The 27728-nt window shown below is 43.2% G+C and overlaps 1 protein-coding gene across 3 annotated transcripts in view; it reads left to right on the plus strand.

Moving 5' to 3' along the window:
* The window catches only part of LOC147010777 (uncharacterized), a 157624-nt gene that overhangs the window by 15583 nt on the left and 114313 nt on the right, over positions 1–27728 (plus strand). For all 3 annotated transcript variants that reach the window (XM_085859055.1, XM_085859056.1, XM_085859058.1), the window contains exons 2-3: positions 2887–2963; positions 3202–3320. In XM_085859055.1, coding sequence (XP_085715181.1) covers positions 3240–3320 — 81 coding nt within the window. In that variant the 5' untranslated portion in view covers positions 2887–2963; positions 3202–3239. The remainder of the gene's footprint in view (positions 1–2886; positions 2964–3201; positions 3321–27728) is intronic.

The following is a 27728-nucleotide window of genomic DNA, read 5'->3' on the forward strand; positions in this document are numbered from 1 at the left end:
TGCCCAGGTTTATTAGTTTTTCCGAAGTCTCTCCTCGTCCAATGCCATAAATGGAATAATTTGCTGCATGGATTCCTGACTTTTCTCGACAAGGAAGGGGATTATGGATGGGAGGGGGGTAGGTGGTGGAGGATAATATAGCAATTTTGCAACCAAGTAAATTGCTAACCAGAGGGGGGGAGCTGGGCGGTGGGGCTAAAGCCCCACAATTCCGAATGCTGGATCTGTCAATGCTTTCCTCAAGAGACCTTGCATGTTGTGAATTGATTAAAGAATTGCAGGCATGTACATTTTAAATATTATAATAGCTTAGCTAAAGTCATGAGACCATCAGGATGTTTCTTATACCATTGTAGCAAAACGAAGAAAGATTGTGAGACAAACAAATTGGCATCACTGACTTTGTGGATATTGTGAAGTATTTTTCATTTGATGCTGATATTTTTATAAAGCATGAAACTTAATATATTTTATATTAGAAAAAATGAAATAAAAAGAAGCATTGGTACCAATGAATAAAATTGTGAGATCTTGGCGTTACAAAGATGAAACTCGAACGGCATTTGGGAGAGCGCATACCTCCGCCAGGGTGATAGGCCGGATCTGGATCCGGACCTGAACCAAAATATAAATGGCTTGTTCTTGACACTTAACCAACTCGTCCACCAACTTTTGTCATGACCCATCTACAACTTTTTGAAATATAATGCTCGATATCATTTTCGGCTCGAGCTCTCAATGGTGAAGAATCACTTTAAAATTATTGTATCCGGTTTTCAAAATCTAATCAATTCCTCCTTGTCACACACCCAACCTGTCCAACAAGTGTTGTCCGAATCTGTCCATAACATCTCGACTTATCCTGCTCACAGTCGAACGGACAGACAAACAGGGGTGAAAACACAACCTCCGTCCACCTTTGGTGGCGGAGGTAATTAGCTATGTAAGAAACTGTTTTGCCCCTGACCATTAGATAGTGCAAACCCAAGTTTTATCAAGCTCTACAATAACCGATCGTAACACATTTTGCTCCATATCTCATACAGTATATTGTTAAGATTGCAGAGCATCGGATTGGAATTGAGCAGGTACTGCATATGGTGTAAAATATCCATTGCCGTGTGATCAAACGGAGATTAATCTCAGCCACACACATCACATTTGGAGAAAGCTTTTTGAATCTTAAGAAGTCTTCAAACAAAGGGCACACACACTCTTGTGTGCAGCATTGTGGCTGCTGGTTGCATCATTGATAAGGGACGCGGCTATGCAGCTAATCCAGTGCCCCTATGACCAGTACACTGGTGCTCATTTCATCGACCTAGGAAGAATGACTGGCTGAGTCAACCCCACCTGGTGTTAATTCAGCAGCCGACCGAGCTTAAACTCAGGACCCTAAGCCAGCAACCCCAAGTGCTAAGCCAACGCTAGGCTTAAACAAATGATGAGGGATGGAACGTCCTTTGGGTTGTGCAAACTAAAATGTTATTTTAAATTGATCTCTGAAATTAATGTCACTTGTGCATTTGAGCACTTTGTGATTGTGACAGCTGCACGTCTATATGAGTATGGTTCCTGCCCATTTTAGGGATTGTGGGAAATTGGGATAAAGCAAAAACTTGAAGAATCGAGTGGTGAGAGATATTGATTTGAGTGTGCAGTTGTTTATTTGCTGAACCATGGGTTAAAGTAAAAATACAAAAGGCGTACTTCCTTGGAGCTGTTAATTTAGAACTCTGCTTTATGCATGTTCGAGATGCTGAGCTTGGAGGTTTTGGAAAGCCTTCGGAGCTGCCTGGTAGACCGGATAACCATGCTGGCAAGCTTTGCGATGACGTTTAGCTTGCGTAAGCCGGTGATGTCTCTACTGCCAGACATTGCATGGATCACCATTTCCCCCTCACACGTCTCAACCCGAGGTTGGGAGGGAGGAGATAGAAAAGAGTGACTTAGGAGGGAACATTCTAAATAAGGAAATTTCCCTGGTATAAACATCTTGCATACTCGCATCCTCCTTCATCTTGTTTCCCCCTCTCCTGCCATTTTTTGACCAGCTGAGTTGCTTGGCTGCTGCATCATTCTTTGGTTGTTCCAAATTTTTTTCGCCTCCTTTGAGATCCTCTTACTCACTCAGTTTAGTCTTGAATCTCTAAAGTACTTAAAAAAAAAGTGGATTCTTGTTCTTGCCTCTCACTCTGTCTGGTTTGAAAATATTTGTTTTGAACTTTTTGGATTACCATTGATTTAAGTTGCTTGAAGTCAGTCGATGGACCTGCTCAGTAAATGTTGTACACTCATGGACAACAACAACGTCAAAATGGTGAGAGGGCAAGATTGAGCAAAGAAGGGAAACGATGGAAGAATGTTGAGCGAGCTGAGACGTCGAGTAAGGTCAAGGGGGAGGGAGATCTCAAGGGAGGTGAATCAGGGGAAAGGTTTAATCTACAGGCAGCATGATGCGATGAGCAGCTGCTCCTTTGCCATATTGACTGGAGGTTTTTTTTTTGTTTGTTTGTTTTTTTTGGCCTGTTTGCGTGGCTTCCTGTATTTGTGTAGGAAGCTTCACTTCATGCTCACTCAGGAACATGTTTGGTGAGCATGGGGCAGGGGTTTTCTCGATTCAACCCCCGATCGCTCTTTTCACGAGTCGTGCCCGGATCATGCTTGTTGGCCAAGTGGTTTTTCAGGATAGTATTTTATGGGTCATGAAACAAGAGAATAGCTTATGGTGGATATCATTTTACTATTTAAGCTTTTGCGTGAATACAAAACATGTATGTGTAATTAATGCTGTTATCGTGAGATCTACACAAAAGATTCTTATAAATGTTTCCACAATGATAGAGATGGTTGATGTTTGACTAAAATTGTGTATTCTTCTGATAGGTGCCTTCGCCGTGTGCATCTATAAGAAGGAAAACGTGTTGTTATCCTGCATAAAGGCCTTCCATTGGAAATACAAGGTATGTAGCCTTTAAAAAAAAAAAAAAAATTTTCCCTTGCACCACACGCAGTGTTTTTGAAGTTGCAGGCAGAAAACAAAGCATCCCTTTTCCTGTTGACCTTCTGACCTGGCATTTTGAAATCTACACAAAAATACAAAATGCTTTGTATTGATGTTACCACAATGCACAAAAGACTGTACTTTGAGATAAAACAACCCATTAATTGCAAAGAACAGTTTGCTGCTCTTCTTTACAGGCAGTTTGGGTTAGGCGAGAGGGAGAGAGCCTGGTGAAATGCGAGAGGCTCTGTCCTCCCGAGCACCTGGGGATGGTACGATGTCATCCGCAAGCGAGCTGGAATTCCTTCGGCGAAAGGTAATGGAATTGTCTGCCTGCCCAAGTGAGCAAACTACTTAAGCATGTTTTAAATGGTGCATTTGTATGCACTCTTCTTAAAATGATATGCTAGGAACTTGGACACGGGAGGAAAAAGACATTTGGCCCATCATGCCTGGGCCATATTGGCATCACATGAATTCGATCTATCAGTTTGTCTTCTTCACTTCATTTGGTTGGGGAGAAGTGAGAAGGGAGGAGTGGGGGAGTGGGAAGAAGAAGAACTGTGGGTTAAGCACAGGGACATGACCAGAGTGTCATTGTATTTTCTTAATCTTTAGGCATAGGGGGTTTCAGCGTCAGGACAGCACATTCATCTTTTGATGAGATTCTCTCACAGACATTGCAGTGACAACAAATGTGCACAATCAAACATCCATACCCAAGTACTTTGCAATCCTGCTGTTAACCATGTACCCATTTATCCCAAATGTCTGTACAGGGCTCCGTCGGTGTTGACTTTATCCGATATCAATATCCCGGTATATACCAGCATATCTGAATAAATAATTTTTTTTAACAGGTTCAAGAAATTTCATGGTTCGGTGTGCCATTATGTATTCATAATATGACGGACACATCATTGATGCACGTTAATTCACGGCATACATCATGCACTCGATATTTACGAATTTTGGCACATATTTTGTACGATGGAGAATTTGGTTGATCGAGTAAAAAGGGGTTCCGTTTTGTTGTTCGCCTACATTTTTCTTGCAGGGTAATTTATAAAGATGATAGTCGAATACCATTAATCGTAGGCAGCAGGCGAGTGCTCGGCTTGCTAACTCAGTAAAAAGCAAGTTCGGTGCCCAATATTGGCACACACGATGACTACTTGTACAGTATCGATATTGGTAATCGGCACAGACCCCCCCCCCCCCCCATGAGAAGCTTCTGTTTATCTCACATAATGATGACAATAGTCACCCCAATCATCGCCTCTGATAGTTTTTATTGGGGAGTTTTTCATTGAAGAAAAAAGAGAAATCTATTTAATTCCACTTTGATTTGCACACCTGAGGGATCCTTTATATATTGTAGGTAATGAGTTAATGGGGTAATTCATGCCATTGTACTGATGTAACTGAGCTAATAGGGTAATTAGTGATGTGGTGGTAGGGGGATGGTTTTGATGGGGAGTTTGAGGGGTTGGTTTGAAGTGAGTGTTGGGAGGCGAAAGGATGAGGGGAGGTGTTTGATATTGGGGAACAAACGGGTGGATTCAGGTGAGGGAAGTTTCTCATGGGAGTTGCTGCACAGGCCGATATCGGTATCATTATCGTGGATCGCCTTGTCGGTAATCGGCACGTTTCTAGAGCACACCCAATTCATATAAAATAATGAATTGGCAATTGCTTTCAAAACATCTACAAGGACAAAGAAAAACGTTATTGATTGTATGGCACTAAGGGTTAAAAGTTAAAACCTACTGTATCTACTTCCAGGTACGTCTTAGCGTCATACATTCCACTGTCCCAGGTGTAGCCGAGTGCATCAAAGCTTTTTAAAACATTTATGGTATTTAAGGATTGTAAACACCTTTCTATGATTTGTTGGTGAAATACCAATTAATTTATTTACTTATTTCCTCCTCCCCTACCCTACCCCATACCATTTTTTTTTTCTTTTCACTAAACGGTGTACAGTAAACCCTCAAATATCGGGTGAGTTAGGTTCCTGGAAAATGTTGCGAGAGTTAAAACCACGATAGTTTATACCAAGGACGAATGGGAAAAGGGGGGTTTGGTTCCTGGGCTTCAAAGAAATGTAGAAGGTGGGCGGCAGCTAAAAATACACACATCACAATTGAAATAAACCTGTAAAAAAAAAAAAAAAAAAAAAAAAAAAAAAATATATATATATATATATATATATATATATATATATATATATATATATATATATTTATATATATATATATATATATATATATATATATATATATATTTATATATATATAGTGTTATGAATTTGGAATTCAATTGCAAACAACATACAGGTTCCCTTAGTCAGCTATGTCGATAAGTGCATGTTCCCTAGATAGCTCACCTTTCATTGTTTAAATGTTCAGAGATCGATTAGATGTGCTGCAGATCGATTAAATAGTTAGGGAACGAAACAATGGAGACGTCCCTCCCCCTCTTCTGCAAAGAGGAAGAAGAACCCTGCCATCCCGTGACATCAACAACTCCCTCCCACCCGTGGTTGAGAGGGGGGTGGATCACGAGGGCATGAGTCACGCCAGGTGCGGGGGAGGGGGTGTGAAGGATAAAGAGGACATCTTTTCTTTGTTCGTGTGGGAGTCCCGTGGTAGGGTTGAGTTCGTGGGCTGAGTTCGTGAAAGTCCTTTGTAAAGAGTTTGTGGGAGTCCCGTGGCAGAGTTCGTGAAGAGTCCCGTTCTGAGTCCCGTGTGCAGAGTTCGTGTGCTTAGTCCCGTGGGAGGAGTAAGCTTTTTTTGCTTCGGAGAGAGCAGTCGTTCAGCAGGCCATCGGGTCCTGCTTGGCTTGCTTGGCTTGAGGCCTTCGGAAGCTTTTTGCTTCGGCTGGCTCAGTGAGCTTCGGCTGCTGCTTTGTTATGGAAGGAACTTGAGCCGGTTGTTCAGCTCGAGCTGCGAGTGGAGGCTTCTTCCTCTTCTTCCTCTTCTTCTTTGTTCGTGGAGCTTTTTGTTCTCCATTTTGTTTCCCGGCTTGGTGCAACGCATCGGCTTCTTCTTGGAGTTGGATCCTCGGGGAAGTGACGATCGACAGGAAGGATCGGCGCCTCATCTCACCAGCACGTGTTGAGAAGCGCGGGAGGATTCGCGGGAGCTCGGGAAGGAACGCGGCGATTGGATCCAGCTCGCTCTCTCTGGAGCTCGTGATTAAAGGCCTCAGCCACCGTTTCGTGTGTGTGTGTGTGTGTGTGTGTGTGTGTGTGTGTGTGTGTGTGTGTGTGTGTGTGTGTGTGTGTGTGTGTGTGTGCGTGCGCGCGCACACGCGCGACCGTGGGCCCGTATAATAAGTAGGAACTGCTGTTAAGTGTAAATGACTGTACATAATAAGTAGACGGTTGTAGTTCTTTTGTCGTGCTTTTGTTGCTTGTATAATTACATACGTGTTTTGCCTTATTTAATTGCATACGTGTTTTATTATAATAAATGTCCTTGTGTGAATGTAAACCTGCTTGTTGCATCTATTCCCTCATTTACTGAACATTTCGTGTGTTGGGAGTTAGAAAGCCGTTGGTTTGCCGTAATAGGGGGACATTTGGACCGACGGTTCTCGGCGATTACGCCGCTCTGAATCGCGCATGGACAAGCTCGCCTCGGCGGTTTGTTCCGTACGAGTTCCGTCGAGGGTGGAATACCCCGGTAGTTGGATCACGTGGGTATTTAGGTAAATTGAAGATTGGCAATCGACCCTACCCCACGTGATCTGCCGATTGGCCTATTTCAGTTCTTGTACAAGGACCTGTCACTCGCAGTTATCCGGGCGGTGATCTATATTCCGGGCGATCGGTCGGGCCGACTCGACTTGCGGCTCCGTTCAGAGCGGTCGGTTGGCGGCTGACCCCCCGGTCTGTAACAATATATATGTATGAAAATACAGTATAAAATGAGGACACTTGGTAGAGCGCATACCTCCGTCCCGTAATGCCTGATCCATGAGAACATCTCGGGCCCAATACATTTTAGAAATATCATCCTATGTATTGTTTTTGGCCCTATCTCAATGGTGAAGAATCACTTTAAAAATTAAGTAATTCTCGTATCCAGATCCGGATTCGGATCTTCACCAAACTCAAATTGATTCGTCATGGTCACACACCCAACCTGTCCACCAAGTTTCATCCGAATCCGTGTACAACTTTTTGAAATATCCCACACACAAACAAACAGACCAACAGATAGATGGAGGTGAAAACGTAATCTCTTTCCACCTTCGGTGATGGAGGTAATCAACAAAAACACAAGACTTTTGCCTTTTAAATTTATTACAAAACAGTGGGGGTGGGTGATGGTAAACATATTATATTCTCATTCGTACTATCTTCTGTCATAAATAGAAAATTCAAGACTTAGCTTGGGGTTATGATGCTGTTAGAGGGGGGAAGGTGGAGGTTAGAAAGATGTGGATGTGGAGTTTGCAATGGCTGTTCGATCATCAGAAGCACGATAGTCGCCTGCTGTATTGCCACATACAGGGTAAAACGATCTTTTGCCTCCTTGACAAAGAGCAGATCTTTCCTGCTTGGAGAGGAAAGTATCAGATGCCATCCTCTCCCGAAATAATCCCATTTCCTTGGCATCCGCCATGGTTGAACTGGGGCCTTCGGCCCTGCGTGCCACGTGGAAACATTGGTAAATCTGCATTGATTTCTCCCCTGCTACCGGTCCACTCAAATGGGTAAATCCACAATGGTTTCTCCCGTATTACCGCATTTGACTCGTGTTCACTGCACAGTTGATTCATTGATCCCAAGATGGTGGCCCACAGATGCCACACCTTGACCTCTTGCCAATTTATCTAATAACTAATATATATATATATATATATATATATATATATATATATATATATATATATATATATTTATATGTGATTGAGGCGGTTGGGATAACTCATTTTTAAAGAAGAAGAAGGTCATTCCAACCAAACGTAAAAACTCGATCGACTCTGCTAGTCAGAGCAAAAAAGCAAGAGCAGACCCGGTCTCAGGGTGACGTTTCGCCGGCTTCACAGCCGGCTTCATCAGGCATAATAGACCCCGGGCCTCGGCACATGGCCGGTTTTTATTTCGATACGACCGCTCATTTCCGGTCACGTGCTGGTGCTCGAGGTCAAATGGAGGAATTCTATTTAGATCCTTGTGGAGGATCTCTAAGTCTTACTCACGTTGTTGTTCTTCATCTTCTTCTTGTGGACTTTTTTGTTTCACAGCCTACAGTTTTCATCGAAACTTCCTGAAACTTGGCGCATACATGTAAAAATACCCTGCGCAGACAGTAACCATGTCCGATTTTGAAAATTCCTCCGAGAAAAAATATTATGACGTCAAAATATCTCCGCTAATGGAAATCGCCAAAAAAATTATCTCCGAAACAAGGCAAGCTTTTTGAATTCTGTTTGCGGGAATCGAACAAGGCATTAGCAGAGATGAATTACCGCACATATGATATCACTATGACGTCATATCAATTTTTTATGATGTCATTCCTATTTTTTGACATTTTTGTTTCACAACCCAGAGTTTTCATTGGATCTTCGTGAAACTTACCATGTATATGCAGAAAGCCCACGCGCAGGCAGTAACCATCTCAGATTTTGGAAACTCTTCCTAGAAAAAAAGTTGACGTCATAATATCGCCGCTAATGGAAATCGCCTATACCATTATCTCCGAAACTAGGCAAGCCGTTAGAATTTTGTTTGCGGGAATCAAGCCGGGCATTATCACAGATAATTTATTGCAAACCTGATACATCACAATGACGTCATATTCGTTTTTATGACGTCATCATTAAGAGGACGAGGATCTTAGCTCATTTGAGCTTGTTAATATTTTATTTTGCAAAAAGCAAAAACCAACGTCAAATCACATCATTGAAGGGGTGCTCTGCTCTTTTTTGTTTTTATTTACACGTGATCTGGTGTTGTACGTGTGTGGGTGAACACGTGTGTGCGCTTGTTTTTGTGTTTGTGTTTCCGGGGCATGAACACGGCTGGTTTCATGTCCGGGTTCGGCATGATGAGTTGGTTGTGCGAGTATCGGGGTTCTCGGGTGTTGTGTACATGTAGATATGGTGTTTGGGATTGATTGTTGTTTGTTGCTTACCTTATCCAACTGTTTGCACCATCCAGTTTTCACCATTTGCATTAGAAGTGTGTATTGTGTGGGTATGTCCACCGTCTCCCCAGTTAGACCAACTCCCCAGCTCTTCACGTGCCACGCTTCCAAAATCAACCTGTGTCGTTTGTTCGATGTAGTATTGTTACGAATCTGGCAGCCATGAGCACACAACAGACAGGTCCCCATAGCTCAGTTATTTAGTTAAGTATATGTGTATAGTTGGAATCCATCCCCTGTGTCTAATGGGTGGTTAAATGTTCGTGCACTACGGAGTTATTTTGATAGTCAGGGTTTTCATTTGCATTTTCAACAACAACAACAACAACACTTTCGCCTTGCTCTATCCTGATGCCATAATGCTCGCGGTGGGCGGAGTTCAATGAAGGACTTGGCGTCTCTCTCGACCAATCAGAGAGATGCGAGCGAGCTTGCCATCGTTCGGCCAATTGGAGCCAACGCAGGACAATATTACTTATCTTCCTATTTGAGGGGCGGTCCGCCGTGATGCCCGCCACGTCCCCCCCCCCCCCCGGTCCAATCAGCAGACTTGGCGCCCCTTTTGGCCAATCACAGGGGCAACGAGCGGATCGCGCGTCAAAACCGTCCAGTAAGGGTTACGAGAGGGAGTCCCCTCCCCCCAAGACGGGGAGTGAATAACTGATCAGTGCGATCCAACTGGGGCAGTTGGGGTTTGCCTGCCGAATTGTCTCGGATCGCCTCGCCTTGTCTGCTGGCGCTCGCTGCCTCGTGCTGGTTGGTGTCCGTCCTTCACCCTCCATCCCTGGTGCTTGGAGTGGCATCATTGTTGCGGGTTCGAGTCCCACAGAGACAGAACGCCGAAGACCGCACGAGGCGCACAGGTCCAAGCTAGCTCTGGTCTCCAGCTCACCTTTCCTCGGGCTGGAAGCCTTCAATAAAGACCCGACGGGGTCCATTTCTGGGTATTTGTGTGTGCGTGTGTGTGTCCGTTGGCCCCGTCTGATAAATAGAATCGTTAAGTGCTTTTTGCTGTACATTATTTGCATTGCTTAGTCGGGTAACTCTGCCCTTACGTGCTCCCCTCGTTCCCAAATTATTGTTGTAAATAAATTTCCCTTTTGTTGAATGTACCAACTCGTCCTTGTCCTTTCTACCATTGGTTTGGCGTGCTGCGAACGGGAATTAGGAGGCCTCATTGTTGCCGTAATTGTGCAATCGGCCCGGCAGGATTCTGGTACTCTTCGCTCGGGGTACGACTCGGATCTGGCTCGGTAACGGCCCGGATCATGCAGATCCTTCCGAGGGTGAATTTCACCGGTAGTTTTGACGACGTGGGTATTTAGGTATATTGAAATTGGCAATTGACCCTATCCCAAGTGGTCGACCTATTGGCGATCTTCAGTCCGATAAGGGACCCATGACCTTTTGGATTTATCTGAAAGGTACGACCGAAATTCCGGGTGTTTGGTGGAGCCGACTCTACTGCTCCCTCTAGCGACTGTGCTCGCCACCGAGACCCGGCACCACAACAGTATCTAGGACACGGGTCCCATCAAAGTCAAATTTATGGCCAGATTGCAGGCAATGGCATGCTATGGCTGATTGATTCACCTTTCCAAGCCTAATTGCTCTATCATGTTCATCTTGCCATTGTGTCAATTTCTTCCAGTTTCACCAATGTAGAATTGGTCACAGTCTTTGCAATACCATTCATCATGCGGTTGCAGAAGTATAAAAAGAATAATAAACATAACAAAATCAATTGGTTACCAGCCTGTAAGGCTAGGTACCCCAATAATAATAATAATAAATTAAGTAATGATGACTGCAATGTATAGGTTTGACGTCCTCATTTTCAGCATTATTATAGCGCGGCGACATCACGCTGTTATCTAATTTTTCAACAAATTTGGCAATTGCATTGCACACAAGCTGTTTAACCTTGGCTTCAAAATCCTGGTGATAATGGTAAAACCAGATGATGATCGTTGTACCCGAGATGCATTTTGAGCACTTTTGGGATTCCTCATCTGTTTTGGCATTGCTTGTTGGTTGGTGAGCACGGGTGGGGTGCAGGGCAGTGGTCCTTGCATGCTCACCCATCACTGTGTAAGGCACTGTAAGCATGAGGTGTAGAGTGAACAAGGATAGCGGGAAAAGTATTTCGGCAGACCATGTTTTGTTTTTCAAAGACAGACAAGGTTTTATAATCTTATTACAATGGAAAAACGTGTGTGTGTGTTTTTGACCGAAATGTCGTCGTCTTCAAATTTTCTTCAACAAATTCTGCCATGTGCGTGTATATATGTATATTGTGTGTATATATATATATATATATATATATATATATATATATATATATATATATATATATACACATACATATATATATATATATATATATATATATATATATATAAAATAAAAAATGTATAAAAACCAATCGTGATTTGTATTCATCAGCGCAAATACTTTTGTTACTTTGATTTGATTGATTGAGATCGAAACCAAGATATGGGCAAAAGGAAATATATGAAGTAAACAGCAAGGAAAGCGGTGTATTGGGGCCACGTCTGCTCTGTACGGCTGGCAGTTCGACTTTCCCGTGCAGTTTTTATCCCCCGTCGTGGGGCGGAAGGGGGATATTGTTTGATGTTGTGTTGTCTTTGCCGTCCAGCTCGAACTGATAATTTAAAATAAATATAAATTTGTGCTCGGTTCCTTTTTATTATACGCCCGATATATATATATATATATATATATATATATATATATATATATATATATATATATATATATATATATATATATATATATCGGGGCGTATTATGTGATACTGGTCGTCTCTCTGTCTGTCTGTCTGTCCGTCCGTCCGTTCCTGTCCGCACTCTAACTCCCAAAGTTTTCAACTTTCACATTTCATATTTGGTACATAGGTACAGACTGTGGAGACGGTGTGTCGCGACATATGTTCGTCATCTAAAGTGGTTGCTGTTTTCCATGTAGTAGCACAATTCTGTATATACCTTCTTGTTCTTCATAAATTGACGTGTTTGAATATATAATTGTGTGTTTGTGTCACAGAGACTTTTTCGGGCGTATATTGTGCTCACGTGCGCTCTTGTTTATACTTGTTAGGTTCTGACTTCTGATTTGCAGTGTACATTCAGTCAGAGCACAAAACATATTTGGTTGTCCTCCCCAGCACCCACCACCACCCTTCCCCCCCCCTTCCCTCACTCCCAGAGAAAGTGGGCATGGTCAAAGATGCCTATGCCTCTTCAGCGACATGTGGTGAGGCACGCAAAGCTCATTGATCCACACTTGTATGGCTAATAAACAAGGGATGACCTGATGATTCAGAGGTAGTCTCCTCTTTCAGCTGCTTGGGTTGGAGTCCTGACTATGCTATAACCGCCCTTGCACTTGAAAGAGTAAATTGGCTGTATTATCAGCAAGCATTTAATTCTGAACATTAAATATCTCAGTACTGTCACATGTCCAGGGATTAAGACACCCACTGTTGCTAGAGGGTGGAGCCATGCCCTGAAGGGCACAGCTAAGCAGCACCCCTTGGGTCACGCCTCTAAGCACAGAGTTAATTAACGACTAATTATCGAATGACTTTGGAGAACAAACTCGCACACAAAGTACATAGCCTTCTGCAATTCCTGTTTGCAAAAATTTGGCTATGTTCCAAGAACAACTAGAACGGTACTCTGTAGAGTGCATACCTCCAACAGGCTGAACAGTTTACGTTTTGTATCCCACTGATAGGCCAGATCTGGATCTGGACCTGAACCAAAATTGAATCGGTTTGTTCTTGTCACCTAACCAACTCGTCCCTCTAGTTTTGTCATGACTCATCCACAACTTTTTATAAAGTATCATGCTATATATCATTTTTTGCCCCATCTCTCAATGGTGAAGATCACTTGCAATTGAAAAATTCTCGGATCTGGATCCAGATTCAAATCTTCATCACAATCTAATCAATTTGTCCTTGTCACACACCCAACCTGTCCACCAAGTTTCGTCCGAATCCTATAACTTTTTGAGTTATCCTGTTCATAGACAAACAAACAAACAGACTGATGCAGACCAGGGTGAACACATAACCTCCATCCACTTTTGGTGGAGGTGGTAAAATTTCCCACTGACAACCCAGAAATAAAGTGTCAATAAAACCGTGTAAGCGAGCCTTAGCTTTCTCTTATCCTCACCTCATCCAATGAAATAACTTGATGTTTGAGTATTAACAGCAGCCCATTAGAGTTCTTTATGGGTGCTTTATGTGAAAGCTAAGTAGCACAGGAATGGAGGCAGAGGACCATAGCTGACCGAATTGGGTGTATCTGTTGGAAGTGTGAATAGCCACATCCAAAGTGACACTTCCCGTTGAAGTTGGTAGGTCGTGATATGCCTCAGCACCTTGGCAGACCATTGCAGCACAGAATTGTGGCTTCAGGGATCTTGTGGAGCAGGAAGGCAGAGGGATCAGCATGGTTTAGAACAGCTGGTGTTTCCAAGATGGCTTTTGTACTCTCATCTTCAGGGCCATTGCATCAGCAACATCGTGCTGCCTCACGAAGAAAGCAACTGAAATACTGCATTTGAAACGGAATCCTCGTCACATATGCATTTTCCAGATGTATTTAGTTTGTTTATTTAGGTTTCACACCCTCTTTCTTCGAGTATTGTCTGGATTTCATCCATATAATAAAACCCACAAACACGGTAGGTCGGTGTTTCTCATCAATCGCGCTGTATACCATATTGTGGCACTCTTAGCGGTGCCAGAGGGTATTAGAAATCAGTTATGGACATGACTTGCAACTTTACTTTGCACATGCGGCAGAGTGTGAGGGCTTCACTGACCCCCACCAGAGGGAGGAGGTGTTGCTCTCCCGTAAGGGATGGGTGTTTCATACAAGTACCATCCTGGGATTCCCTTCCTCATTCATTTCCTGGAATTCCCTGCCTCATTCATTTCATGGGATTCCCTGCCTCATTCATTTCATGGGATTCCTTGGGATTCGTGCATGTTAATGTTTTGAATCTATCAAAAAACGGTTTATCATTTTCATGGCATGTAATGCAAAAAATGACTACGCAAACATCCATCAGGTTATATTTGCAGCAGATACTTCATTCAGCAAATACATGCAGTCCCCGGTTTCCGAACATCCGTTCATACGAAGATGATGCTTTATAATCGTGTTTCCATCTTTAGAATGTCCGATCCATTCACACGAATAAGGCTTTTTTTTAACATACCATACACTAAATGCAGGAAATCTGACCTCGGGAGTTAATTATCCATTCACACGGGCTGGGCTCCAACACTCTTTCCCCCATTTTACCCGCCATTCTCTTCACGTGGTTCTTTACTGGCTTGAGAGACATCGATGCTTGCCCTGCTTCACCATAAACCCCTCCAACTCGTTACCCCTCGTTCGTCATTCCTTGTATTGCCCACATTCAATTTACTCAAATTTATTCATGTTTTATCTACATTTAATAACGTTTTTATGTGAAGATTAAAATCGGGTATTTGAACATTCAGGAAATTGGACGCTTGAATGTGGGAAAACAAATAACACTGGATAGCACACTGAATAGCAGAGCACAGGGATTCATTCATGTCCCATGTAATGATGCATCTGGCTTTTTTGGCGGCACCATGTTGATGTTGTACTGTATTTGTACACGTTGGCATCCCCCAACTGCCGCTGGTGTTTGTCGATGGCCCCAAAAATATTTGTACATACACATTTTTGGCTTTATTTTTATTACGAGGAGATTTACTTGGTGTTGCTTGTGAATAAGCAAAACTTTGTAGCCAATCACAAAGATTGATTTATTGATTGGCTGATTGGAGCTCTCTCTCTAAATTTCCATGTGTGTCCATCACTGAAGACATCTGAATACAAATGGCTTTGAATTTTGAATGTGGACAGGCTTTCCATTTTTATCTTGAGCTTGCTCTTCGTGTGTTGTATATCCTTACTATAATTCACGGGTGGATGCTTGTTGGTTTGTTTGTCGGGCTACTCCTACAGTTCGGGGCAAATTCCATCCAGACTTGCTACAGAGGATCAGTATAATCCCGATTAATGTTTCGGGGTGTTTTTCTCTTTGCCAGTGGTCTTGGGGGGGGGGGGTGGGGAGGGATGAGGGGGGGGAGACAAATTATCTATGTAAATGTGTATCGAGTAGCACCACCTCGAAGTGTGGGAGGGTACTACAAGTCTCCACCATTTACAATACAGTATTCCTGTCCCCACGTTTCCCAGTGCAGTGAGGTGTTTTGAATTATAAGCAGTGGGTATGTTTTTGCTTCAAGCACGTAACCTGGGTTTTTATTTGTTTATTTATTTTGTTTTTCTCCCCTATACAGAGCTGTCACTTGCCTATACACTGCTCAAGTAAAGGTATGCATCAAAATAACCTGTTGCATGCTTGGAACAGGATTGCCCATACGGCGGGTACTCTGCCAGACATTTGAATTCAGCATCTAAAAAGGCTGTGACGAATATCCCATTAACAATGTCCCCCTCCTCGCTCCTTACACAACCTAATTTTATTTTTCTCCAAAGCGGATGCGGACTGGTTTTGTGAAGATGGGGTGGGCAGGCGCTTTCTAGTTTTATATAAACCCAAACTGGCATCACCTCAACCCACCGTTTTAAACCCTTCCCCACACACCCCCATGCCTCGCCGACCCTTCTGCCCCCTTCTCAGTCCACGGAGCTCTCCTTTTCAAAGCTTGTAAACAAAAAACTGATGGACATGTAATACACATGTTATGTGAAGTAAATAGACATTAACATTGTCATGAAAAATAACTTAGTCATGAAATACTTGTGTTCGTAATTAATTAATCGGGAGGTCATCAGGGAAATTCCTGAGAGATATACTTTCGTACACTCACCATCACGTCTGAGTTTATGTACGTTTTAAAACTGAATAACAATGGAAATCATCATGATTAATATATATTTTTAAAAACTGTCCCTTTGTCAGCGTTTTGTATGTACTGTATGCTGTCGAGATGTCCAGGGTTGTATTCAGTGACCAAGTAGCTAGCTCACGCTTGCCAAGCCAGCTGGTCCTTAACGGTTTTGAATGGAGCTTGCTTGCTTGATTGCTTAAGCCACTTGGCGAGTGCTCTACGAGAAACTTGAAACTGAACACAAGCAACTACGCTTGGTAACTGACGGAGGGAGGGAAGGGGTGGGGTGAGAGGAAGGACCCGGCGTTGCCTGGCAATGCCGGGTACCCCTGCGAGTGTACGATAATAGTATATGTAAAAAAAATTTAATTTGTATATTCCTCATTATGATTTAGAAGTATGTGCATTCACCTTTGTTACTTTGGTGTTTCACATGCAGGGCAAGGCATCGATGTGTGTGCTGTCCATCAGATGGACATTATGCTGGAGGACTTGTTTGCCAGCATTAGTTGGGTGGACGTTATGGAGATCCCACTGTGTCCTTTGCAAATATAAAGCGAGTTATCACTGGCAACCTGAACAAATTGCAAATTCCTGCCCTGATTAACTGCTGGGAAGGCAATGGTAAATCACCAAGTGTAATGCTTGCCAAGAAACTGCTTCTTTCTTTTCCAGCAATGCTCATGGAAGAGCAAAATTGTATTGAACTGACAGAATTGTATTGGGGCAGCAATTTGGCTCAAACGTCAAGGGAATGAACGACCAGGAAAAGAAGAGAGGACGAGAGAAAGCACTGAAACCAGCAAGATTGAGGGTTGGGTTAGGAAGTTTTAATGGGCATACTAAAGCTCATGGGTAAGGACGGCAGATTGCATGAGGTGGCAGTACCCTGCTTGAAGTCCTTCAGGGAAGAATGGGAAAGAATGGCTTCTGGAAGGTGGTTTCATAGTTAGAGGAAGCAAGGAACAACGGTTGAGGTGTGCAGTCAGATTTTTTGCACATTTAACCAGAAGATTACTGGAATTACGCGTGCATCATGAAGTTGCTGGGGAGGGTCTGAGGACAGGGAGAGCAATATTGGAGGAGACGGTAAAAAACAGAGAGAACCCAGACCTGTCTGTGATGTGAAAGCAACAGACCTTGTGCTTCGGCCTCTTCGTTGGAGATTCCAATAATGTTAAAAGCTTTAGATTCCACACAACGAACTCTCTCTAAAGAGTATGGTATATATCTCAATCTCCATCTCTATATAATCGTCATCCATCTCCATCTTCATTGTGGTGGTGGTGTGCCTTGTCCTGCTTTTTATTCTTAAATTTTTTTATTTTTCCTGATGTTTTCCTGATTTTCCTCATCATGGTCACTTTGTTTGTATAACCTTTTTGAACCCCGTAGAAATCAAACAGATCCATTTGATGATGGGGAATTTTTCAGACAAATTTGCAGGAAGGAAATTAAAATTTTGACCCTTGAAAATAAATATTCTGATAGATTTGATGTTTTGATTATTTTTCATTTTTAAAGGATTGGGAATTATAGAAGATACAAGTCTGGAGACGGCGATGGTTCACGAGCAATGTACACGGTTCGGCTTTTTTATTTTTTTGTCCTTCGAGGGGACACCACAGGCAAACTGGTGGGAATCGGGAAAAACGTAAATGATGAAAGTTGGAGTAATCGAAGAGCACTACAAATCGACCACGAATTGCGAAATCCTAAACGTAGTTCTCCTTTTTTATTATTTTATGGCAGGAATCGGGAAAAACATAAATTATGAAAGTTATAGTACTCGAAGAGCACTACTTGGATACCAACTTTCATTCGAAACAGGCCATGGGCAAACTGGCGGGAATCGGGAAAAACGTAAATGATGAAAGTTATAGTACTCGAAGAGCACGACTTGCATACCAACTTTCATTCGAAACAGTTGAAAACCCGAGGAGCTCGATGCCCAATTTATTGATTTTTTTTGACATTTTCTAAGTTCGTGACCTTGTGATCTTGACCTTGGGACGAAAATGAAAAATCGAGCTCCGTGGGGCTATGCAGGTGCCATTGGGCTAACCAAATACCGAAACCCCTGCCAGATTCGACAAACCCCCTCAGAGAAGATGTAACTTAACACAACTAGATCATGATATAAACCTCCCACCCAAATTTTATCAAGATCGGATCAAAACCTACGGAGCTATGCTCGGGACAGACAGACAGACAGACAGACACACCCATAACAAATTTAGTGGTCACTGACTGACTCGTGAACCAATATTTTGGTAGGATGCGGTATTTATTTATTAGCTCATCCTACGCTCAGCTTGAGATGGGGTTTTGCTTCCGTCATCACTTCTATGTGTCTGTCTGGGCCGTAACTTTTAAAATTCGAGCATTTGAGCTTTTGTCATCAAATTGTCAACAAAGCTTTATTTTGAGAATATGGAGAAGACAAATTAAGAATTTGGTCAAAAGGTCAAAGGTGCTGTTTAGCATACGTAAGAAGACGTCCGAATACAAAGTAGACGGGCTTTGCATTTTCAGATGCTTTCTAGTTTATTTCTGTGTAATTTATCCACCTGGATCTGCTTATGACAACTCTGTCTAAAGAATGAAAGTTCCTGGAGGATGAAATATCCACATGTTCAGTTTAACCTGTTAACACACACACACACACACACACACACACACACACACACACACACACACACACACACACACACACACACACACACACACACACACACACACACACACACACACACACACACACACACACACACACACACACACACACACACACACACACACACACCCTTCACCAACCATCACAATCTTCTTCTATCCTTCACTTCAGTATCCCACACTCCTATTCGCAATCTTCAGTTGGCTCAGTTGCTGTGAATTTTCTTTTCCATTTAATGACCATTTCATATGATAACTCTTCAGGAAAATTTTCCATTTGAAGAATCGTTTGTGAGGTCCAATGAGCAACACCAGTAAAGTGGAAGGCGATTTATGAACGTCGACTTGGAGTGGCTGCTGCGGTGGAAAAACCGAGCTGTTTCTGTAAACCAAGAAAAAGCTAATTTGGGTGTGGGTGGAAATGTCCCCTCGCCCCCCTTTTCTTTCTGACATCCTTTGTTTCCATTATCAAACACACTGCGGTGTCTGTAGGCTTTGGATAAACCCTCGAGGTCTGTTGACTTTGCCTGGCGCAACGCAGCACCTGCCCCAAGCTTCACGTCATTGTCATGACACCAAAGGCTGTTGCAGCAGCGAGAGAGGATTTTGACCTCCCTCCCAAATCGCCACGATTCGGCGACCAAGTGTGGTAGCTTGGGTCATGTGCAGAGGAAGAAGTCGTTTTAGCTCGTAGCAGGTGAACTTTTTTATTAATCAGTCGGAACTGTTTTGTTTGGTATTGAAAATTTCTCCGGGTGTTGGAACATTTTGTAGAAGATGGAAATCCGAGCATATAATGAGGTGAGTTTGTCCCGTAAGGAGATACAGTTGTCTGCCATGCACGAAAACCCTCTATATCGCAAGTTTCTTTTTGCGGCTCTTGTCTTGGAAAAATTTGAATCCATACGTACATCTGGGTAAAGATACAACATGCCAAATGATGTCCATTTGGAGTGCAGATTATGAAGAAAAATGTTGGGAATGGCCATATTGGTTTTGTTATCCTTTTCCCTTGGCTCTGAGTGAGCGGTGGGTGTGGCAGATGCACTCAAAGGGATGTCCCTTGTCCTTGGTCGCTCCCTGACCGTGACCTTTCTGCTTCGGAATGTCTCCACCATAAGCCCAGGCTGTTAGCCCAGCCTTAGAGATGGATTGTGTTTGGTTTGCTCTTTATCTCATTCGGAAAGCTTGTTCCCACAGCTTCTACATCCTGGCAACATCCTGAAGTCTCTCAAACGACCTTTGTTGTCCCTTTTTCGATACTCGGAACGACATGGTTACCACTTTTCTCTCATGTTTTTATTCTTATATTATCACTGACGAATCTGTTGCGCATGAGACACAGCTATGCACTCTTCCGCACAAGGATGTTAATTATGCCATAAGAGTGGTTTGTAAACCTTGTGAGGAGATGACCATGATGATGTTGCCTGCATTGTCAATCTGTCCTCTTGGATTCTACTTTATTTCGGCTCCGAAAGTCGATTTGTGAGCATATGAAGTCAGAACTCAGTGGTGTGGAGGCTATCTCCCTGGTGCAGAGCTCTGGGTTCCTGAGATGCTTTGGAATGTTCCCGCTTTTCCCACCAGGCTCTCCGATCTCATTATCTCCTTGGGATGAGGGTAAACGAAGAATAAGCCATCATTGGGATTGTATGCACTGCATTGGTATCTATGCCTGGTGTTGGCTTAATGGTTATGGTGGTGGGCTGACGATCTGAGGATCCTGACTTCAAATCTCACTCAGCTATTGAATTAATACCAGGTGGTGTTAACTCTGCCTGTCATCCTTTGAGGTTGGAAAAATGAGTGCCAGCATGCTGGTGTACTGTGTCGGAGTGGCGACCCGTCCAGGATTGTGTCCAATAGCCAAGCAGACTGCTTAGGCAGCACCAACGCTCTGTACAGAGTATGGTCCCAATGGATGGATGGATTGGTATTTGTCTGCCCCTTGACCAAAATTATTTTCAGTAATTTGAGAGTACGATAAAACTTGCATCATGCTGTTGCTTATGCCTGGTGTTGGCTTAATGGTTAGGGTGGTGGGCTTAGGAACCGAGTATCCTGAGTTCAAATCCCACTCGGCTGTTGAATTAATACCAGGTGGGGTTGACTCTGCCTGTCATCCTTCCGAGGTCGGCAAAATGAGTGCCAGCATGCTGGTATCCTGTGTCGGAGTGGCGACCCGTCCAGGATTGTGCCCAATAGCCAAGGAGACTGCTTCGGCAGCACCAACGCTCTGCACAGAGTATGGTCCCAGTGGATGGATGGATGCTGTTGCTTATCCTGTCATCGGGCTTTATGCAGCCAAATAAAATTCCATTTTGTTGGCAAGAAAAATGACCAGCTGTTGCTCCCCCACCCCCGAACAAATTTTGTCACATGTTCTTTACCGTGAGGAATTGTGGGATACAGCTGGGGTTAGTTTATTTCAATATGGCGGACGTTGGACTTGTTTTGAAGGAGATATGAATGTCGGTTTAAAAAAAAATTTTTTTTATTTTTATTTTATTTTATCCATATTCACTGACTGCCGACAACCGGACAGATCTGTGAAGACGTTTCTGAATTAAAACTACAGAAAACTAGAAGGGCACTTGGTAGAGTGCATACCTCCACCCTGCAGTGCCTGATCCACGAGAACATATCGGGCCCAATACATTTTTTAAATTTCATGCTGTACAGTACTATATCATTTTTGGCCCTATCAATGGTGAAGAATCACTTAAAAAATTAAATAATTATCGTATCTCGATCCGGATTTGGATCTTCACCAAAATGGAATAAATTCTTCCTTGTCACACACCCAACGTGTCCACCAAGTTTTGTCCGAATCCGTCCACAATCTTTTGAGATATCGTGCTATATATCATTTTTGGCCGTATCTCTCAATGCTGAAGGATCACGTAAAAAAATTGTAGTAGCCGGATCCGGATCTGGATCTACACCAAAATCTAATCAGTTCGTCCTTGTCACACACCGAACCTGTCCACCAAGTTTCGTCAGAATCCTGTAACGTTTTGAGATATCCTGTTCATAGACAAACTGACGGACGTAGACTGGGGTGAAAACATAAGCTCCATCCACGTTTGGTGGCGGTGGTAAAAATGTGCACGTGTTGACTGTCTCACCTCCTAAATTCATGGATGTTGTTTAAAAGTCAATTCTGTGAATTTCCATATTCCTGGGAAAAAAAGTAATAATCGTGTTATCCAGAGTTATCAATATTAACAGGCTGACAAGATGGCTTGGATGCATGCACATTTGCCTCAAAGCTGTCTTGCCTGGGTTTGAATCCTGACCTCGCTATAAACTGTCATCCGTGTTTCACAGGCAAGGTGATTCATCAATGTGTGTGCCGACCCTCAGATGGACGTTAAATGGGAATCCCGTATGCCTGTATTAGTTGTTGGACGTCAAAGATCCCATGGTGTACTTCACGAAGAGTAGGCAACTATCGCCAGTACCCTGAACAACCTACAGAGAGCATTGCATTAGCGGCACAGCCATGCCATCAGCCAATGATGCCACCCTGCAGCCTTGTGTTGCATATGAAAGAAGGATGAGTCATGTTAACAGATGATTTGTTTCAGAAATTTATTTATTATATTTATTTAATCCACCCTCCCCCCCTCCATATGTTTTGGTCGAATCTGCCGCTGCCTCTTCAACCTCATGAAAGCTAAGTTTTTCGAATCTGATTTGACATGTTTTTCTGTTATATCTTCATCCCTTTGTTGCTGTTACCCCCCGGTCCAATATCCCATTTTAAATTGGACCTTGTTTGTGCTGTATTTGTCAGATTAGTTTTCGTGTTGTTCAAGCCCTACTTTAGCCACTTCTCCTCGGATTGCAACTGTGAAAGTTTTGTGGCCCTTTTGTCTCCGTATTCCTTTTTTTTCCTCTTTCTTCCCAAGATTATACTTCTACCTCCCTCCTTCCCCACCCCGGCACTGGGTAGCCTCTGCGCGTTAAATATAAACACTTATTCCTTCTTTCTTTAAAAGCATTTAAAAATGCTTCTGCATCTTCTCTCCTTTTGAGAGTACTTCTGCATCTCCCTTATTTCTCCTTTGAGAGTACTCCACATGTTCTTCTTCTCAAAGATTATTTCCCAAAATTGTCGGTCAGTTAAGTTAAGTGTCATTTATGTGCACCAACAGCATCACCTTTTCCGTGCCTTCAACAAAAATCCTTACTTCTCATCCCATGATCTTCTTCTCCTGTAAAGCAAACTTGACTGAAGGCAATCCCAGCTCATTCCACAAAGCCCCCAACAAGTGTGTCTCCATTCTCAAGAGAGCCAGAAATAAACATGCATCTAACCTCAAAAATTAGCTTTAAAACTTGTCTCCCTCCTCCAAGACCTGGTGGCACCTCTTTAAGTCTGTCCCCTGAGTGTGTTCCTCCTTCATCCCTTCCCACTCCTCAAATAACACTACAGCCGACTCCGCTCATGAGAAGGCCGAATAAGAAGGCCCAATTCTGTCTTTGCTTCCAAACCTTGTGTTCACAACCCCTCACTCTGTTTTCCCACCCTATCCAGTCACACCAAACTGCTCCTGGACTTTGCGTGTCTTCTTTTGCACCTGAGAAGATGCAGAAGTTTCTGGCAGCCCTCGACTAATTTTGAAACTTGACCATACAGCATCAGCTCAAGTGTCCTAAAAGCTTATTCTGCTGCTCTTGCACATCCTCTTTCTGCTCTTTTCACCCTGTCATTTCCTGAGGTCATCTTCCATCTGCCTGGAAATCATCCAACATCACTGCATTGCATAACAAAGGTGTAAAAACCGATCCCCTTAATTTCAGACCTGTCAGCTAACTTCGAATCATCAGCAAGTTCTTGGAATCCATCATCGCAGTTTAATTGAAAGCCTTCCTTTTCTCAAACTGCCTCATCTCAGAACACCAATTCGGATTCAGACCAGGTGACTGCACTTTGGACATGCTGCTTCTACTTTCTCAATAATGGATGGAGGTCCTCGATGTCAGACATCAGATCAGGGCTGTCTCTCGAGACATATCTTAAGCTTTCAATACAGTCTGGCATCCCACTTGCTTTCCAAACTCTCTGCTGAAGACATCCAAGGCCAACTCTGCACATGGCTTACTGACTTCCTCTTCTTATAGCCAATGTGCAGCTCTCAACAGAATCATTTAAGCTCTCATCCCTGTCAACCTTGGAGTTCCCTAAGGCAGTGTTCTTGTCTCCATCCTATTCCTAATCCTCAGCGATTTCTCTGTCTGCAAAATCCTCTTTATCTCTTTGACGACTCCACCCTCTGCTGTGTTATCCCTCATCTTTCAGACAGTCATGCTGCAGCCTCTTCCTTCTCTTCAGACCTGGACAAAATCACAAGCTGGTCAAACACTTGGAATATGTCTTTTGATCCTGACAAATCTCTCTCTCTCTCTCTCTCTCTCTCTCTCTCTCTCTCTCTCTCTCTCTCTCTCTCTCTCTCTCTCTCTCTCTCTCTCTCTGTCTCTGTCTCTGTCTCTGTCTCTGTCTCTGTCTCTGTCTCTGTCTCTGTCTCTGTCTCTGTCTCTGTCTCTGTCTCTGTCTCTGTCTCTGTCTCTGTCTCTGTCTCTGTCTCTCTCATTACATTCAGCAAACCCTCCCATCTACTTTTTAAACAATCCTCTTGATGAAGATCAGTCACTCAAACTCCTGGATCTCACAACAATGATCTTTATTGGGGCAAACAACATTTGAAAGTTGGCCTCCACAGCCAGTTGCCAACTGAGCATCCTCTGTTATGCAAAGTCTTTCCTTGGCACAACTGAATTCCTAATGCACCGACAAAGCCGTCATCCACAGTTTGATGGAGTACTGCTTTCCCCTCTGGGCTGTTATCCCTGCCTCATGGCTCACATCTTGCTCAGCTTGACACCGTGGAAACCAAGTCCTTCAATATTATTGGAATGGCTGGCAAAGAAGCCGCGTCTATGGGCATATCACAGGTCGGTGATCTTTCTGTTTGTTGCGTTTGGTCGTGGCACTTCTTGGCCGATCGGTGATGTTCGTGTTTCCATCTTTGAAATGTTTCACCCACCTTCTGACACCGCTAGTGCTCATGCAGGCACATCCATACCCCTGACCAAATTGGCTGTAGATATCTGCAGCTGAGTTGTTCTCCTTCACAAATAATTATATCACCGCACGTTGGCGAATGTACATGTCGTTGACAGCTATTTTGTCACTATTGTGGGAGTACCAGCGGTGTGCATGCGCTGAGCCTGTGTTTATATTGGAGTGGATAGATGGACAGATGTCACTAATAACTTGTGTTATACTATATTTGGCACAAACGTGTGGAATCCACTGATGCTCATAACTTTTGGTATGGTCCTCGTATATGTATAAAATAACTTGACTGTACATTTCGGGCACACCAAAGCTTCCAAATTGCTGGGACAAGTGCATTTCTGTAATACTAGAAACACCTCAGCTGTGTGTGGGGAGAGTGGAGTTTGTGTCCGTGACCTGAGCCTGGGTACTACCAACATGTATGCAAAATTTGGGGGAGATTGGCCCAGCAATGTTGTTTTGTATGATTTTCAGATACGTTTACATACACACACAGATAATTGCCTTATTTAATATAGTAGGAAACCACATAAACAAAGCTTAGTTATGAGTGTAAACAAAAGTTCATGTCAACTTTGAAGTATCCCTCTTATCACCGCATTTAATCAGACGCAGTGTCGTAATGGTTTAAGCATCTGTGTCTGGGAAGTCGGCGGTTCAAACCCCATCCCCCGACCGAGTAACACTGAAGACTAAAAATGGTACGTGCTGCTCATTTGCTTGATATTAAGCATTTAAATATGATAGAGCATGCATAAATAACAATATGTTGCCAACCATAGTGCCCAGCTTTTGAGCCGAATGGCCTCCTCCTGCATTGAAGACCCTTCAAAGACAACTCGTATTGTACTTATAAAATGTAACTCGTCAGTTATTGCCTTTTTCTGTCCAACTGAAAAATCGGCTCACACCTATTAACTGACATTTCTATCACTTACTCCATTCTTTACGCAAACTATCCTTTCTATTAATTTAGTTTGAATCGAGTTCTGCGCTGGTGCTGAATGAAGCTAGTTGCAATGACATGCCGATGACGGCTTCCAGAGGGTTGATCTGCAGTGGGTGTGATGTTGCAGCAGCTATTTGTCGACTCGGAGTTATGACTGTTATCGTGTGCCTCCCGATGTAAAGAGAGAAGTGTATAGTAGATGGTTGTGTCCCGCCCCCCGCTCACAGATTGCGTCTGAGGATATTTGGGCGCCAACGTGTGTGTGTGTGTGTGTGTGTGTGTGTGTGTGTGTGTGTGTGTGTGTGTGTGTGTGTGTGTGTGTGTGTGTGTGTGTGTGTGTGTGTGTGTGTGTGTGTGTGTGTGTGTGTGTGTGTGTGTGTGTGTGTGTGTGTGTCAGTCATTTAATTTGAATCGGTTTTTTTTTTAATTAAATTTCCATGTGCGCACATGTCGAAGAATAATTGGCTTCTTGTGTTTTTTGATTATTTGTCAAACTCCACTAGTTTGTACAGAAGCTGTCATGAGATTTGTTGTGTGAGCAGGTGTGTCCGAGCACATTTGTAAGTCAGACTAAACTTCCCTCCAAAACCCAGCATATAACATCACATGATGCAATAGAGCAGGAAGCAAGTAGCTGGATCCCATGGGGGTTGTACCAGGCCCAACTCGCAAATGAAGCACATGTCAGCCAGGCTATTCCATGGACTCAAGGCCAATGGGATAAAAAATAATTCACTTATTGTTGCATGGTATGTTGTAACAACAAACTTGTGTATTGTTGAGTGACATTTTCCAGATGATATAGAATGACAATCCGATATTTCTCCTGCGCTCAGTCCTCCGACTCTCCCCACGAACTCCAAGATGCATGCATTATTATTCTCGTAACCCCTTACTGGTTAAACTTCCAAAACGCAGGTTGACTTCACACCTCCAACTCTTCTATTTCTCACTGCTCCCATCTTATGGAACTACCTTCCAGAGGCTGCACTGTATCACTCGCTCTTTCTTCCAGGGCTTCAAGAATGTAGTGTACCACCATCTCTTGTTATCCGAAATTCTGACCCGTGAACTTTATTGCTCCCCATGAACTCTTCCTAACCTAATCCTCCTACTAGTACATTTCCACAACTCCTCCATTTCTTCTTATCCTGTTTGTTCGTTCCGTTGATGTTTGTCCAATTGCCAGATCTACCTTGCTCTTCCACAAGCCTCACTCCTGTAAAGTGTGGTTGAGTGGGGATTGGGGGGGGGGCACGTGAAAGAAACATACCCGCGTTCTCAATTGGAGAATCTATAATACAGGTTTATCGGATATCATTTTATCCTCTTACACTGAAAGCTTTTGCTGAAATATTGACTCGGTGATGGGACGTTTACATGATGTCTGCAAAATGGCAGGGATTTTGATTCCTTCACTTCCTACTGTTGACTCGTAAGGCTTGAAAATTTATTTTATATACGAGAGCATGCTGAAACGTAATGCTACCTATTATTTTGTTCCAAAACAGGTTAAGATATTCGGATGAAACAAAGTGCAGTTCTTCCCACCCCTGAGTGCAACATTTTGTGATTCTGACACTAGATGTTTCAGTGCTACGTTAGTCATGACTGCAGATGGGCAGCACGATGTTGTCAGTGCTCCAAAGCACCGGAAATGAGGTTTGGGTTGACCGACTCGAGATGAGAGTTGGGTGCACTATTGCGATCCTGAGAATAAGAGACGGTCAATAAAGTGCCACGACAAAAGATCACCAGCCCTGACTTACCCCCGTTAGATTTTCATCTCTTCCCCAAACTTAAGGAACACCATTGTTGAGACCATTTTTCTTCCGACGATGATGGCAGGGCCGTTGTAGAGCGCTGGTTAAGTCGGCAGGACGCACATTTCTATTGTGACGGCATCA

Source organism: Eptatretus burgeri, chromosome 16 (assembly GCF_056783735.1).
Source record: "Eptatretus burgeri isolate ZD-2024b chromosome 16, Ebu_testis_v1, whole genome shotgun sequence".
Taxonomy (NCBI): domain Eukaryota; kingdom Metazoa; phylum Chordata; class Myxini; order Myxiniformes; family Myxinidae; genus Eptatretus; species Eptatretus burgeri.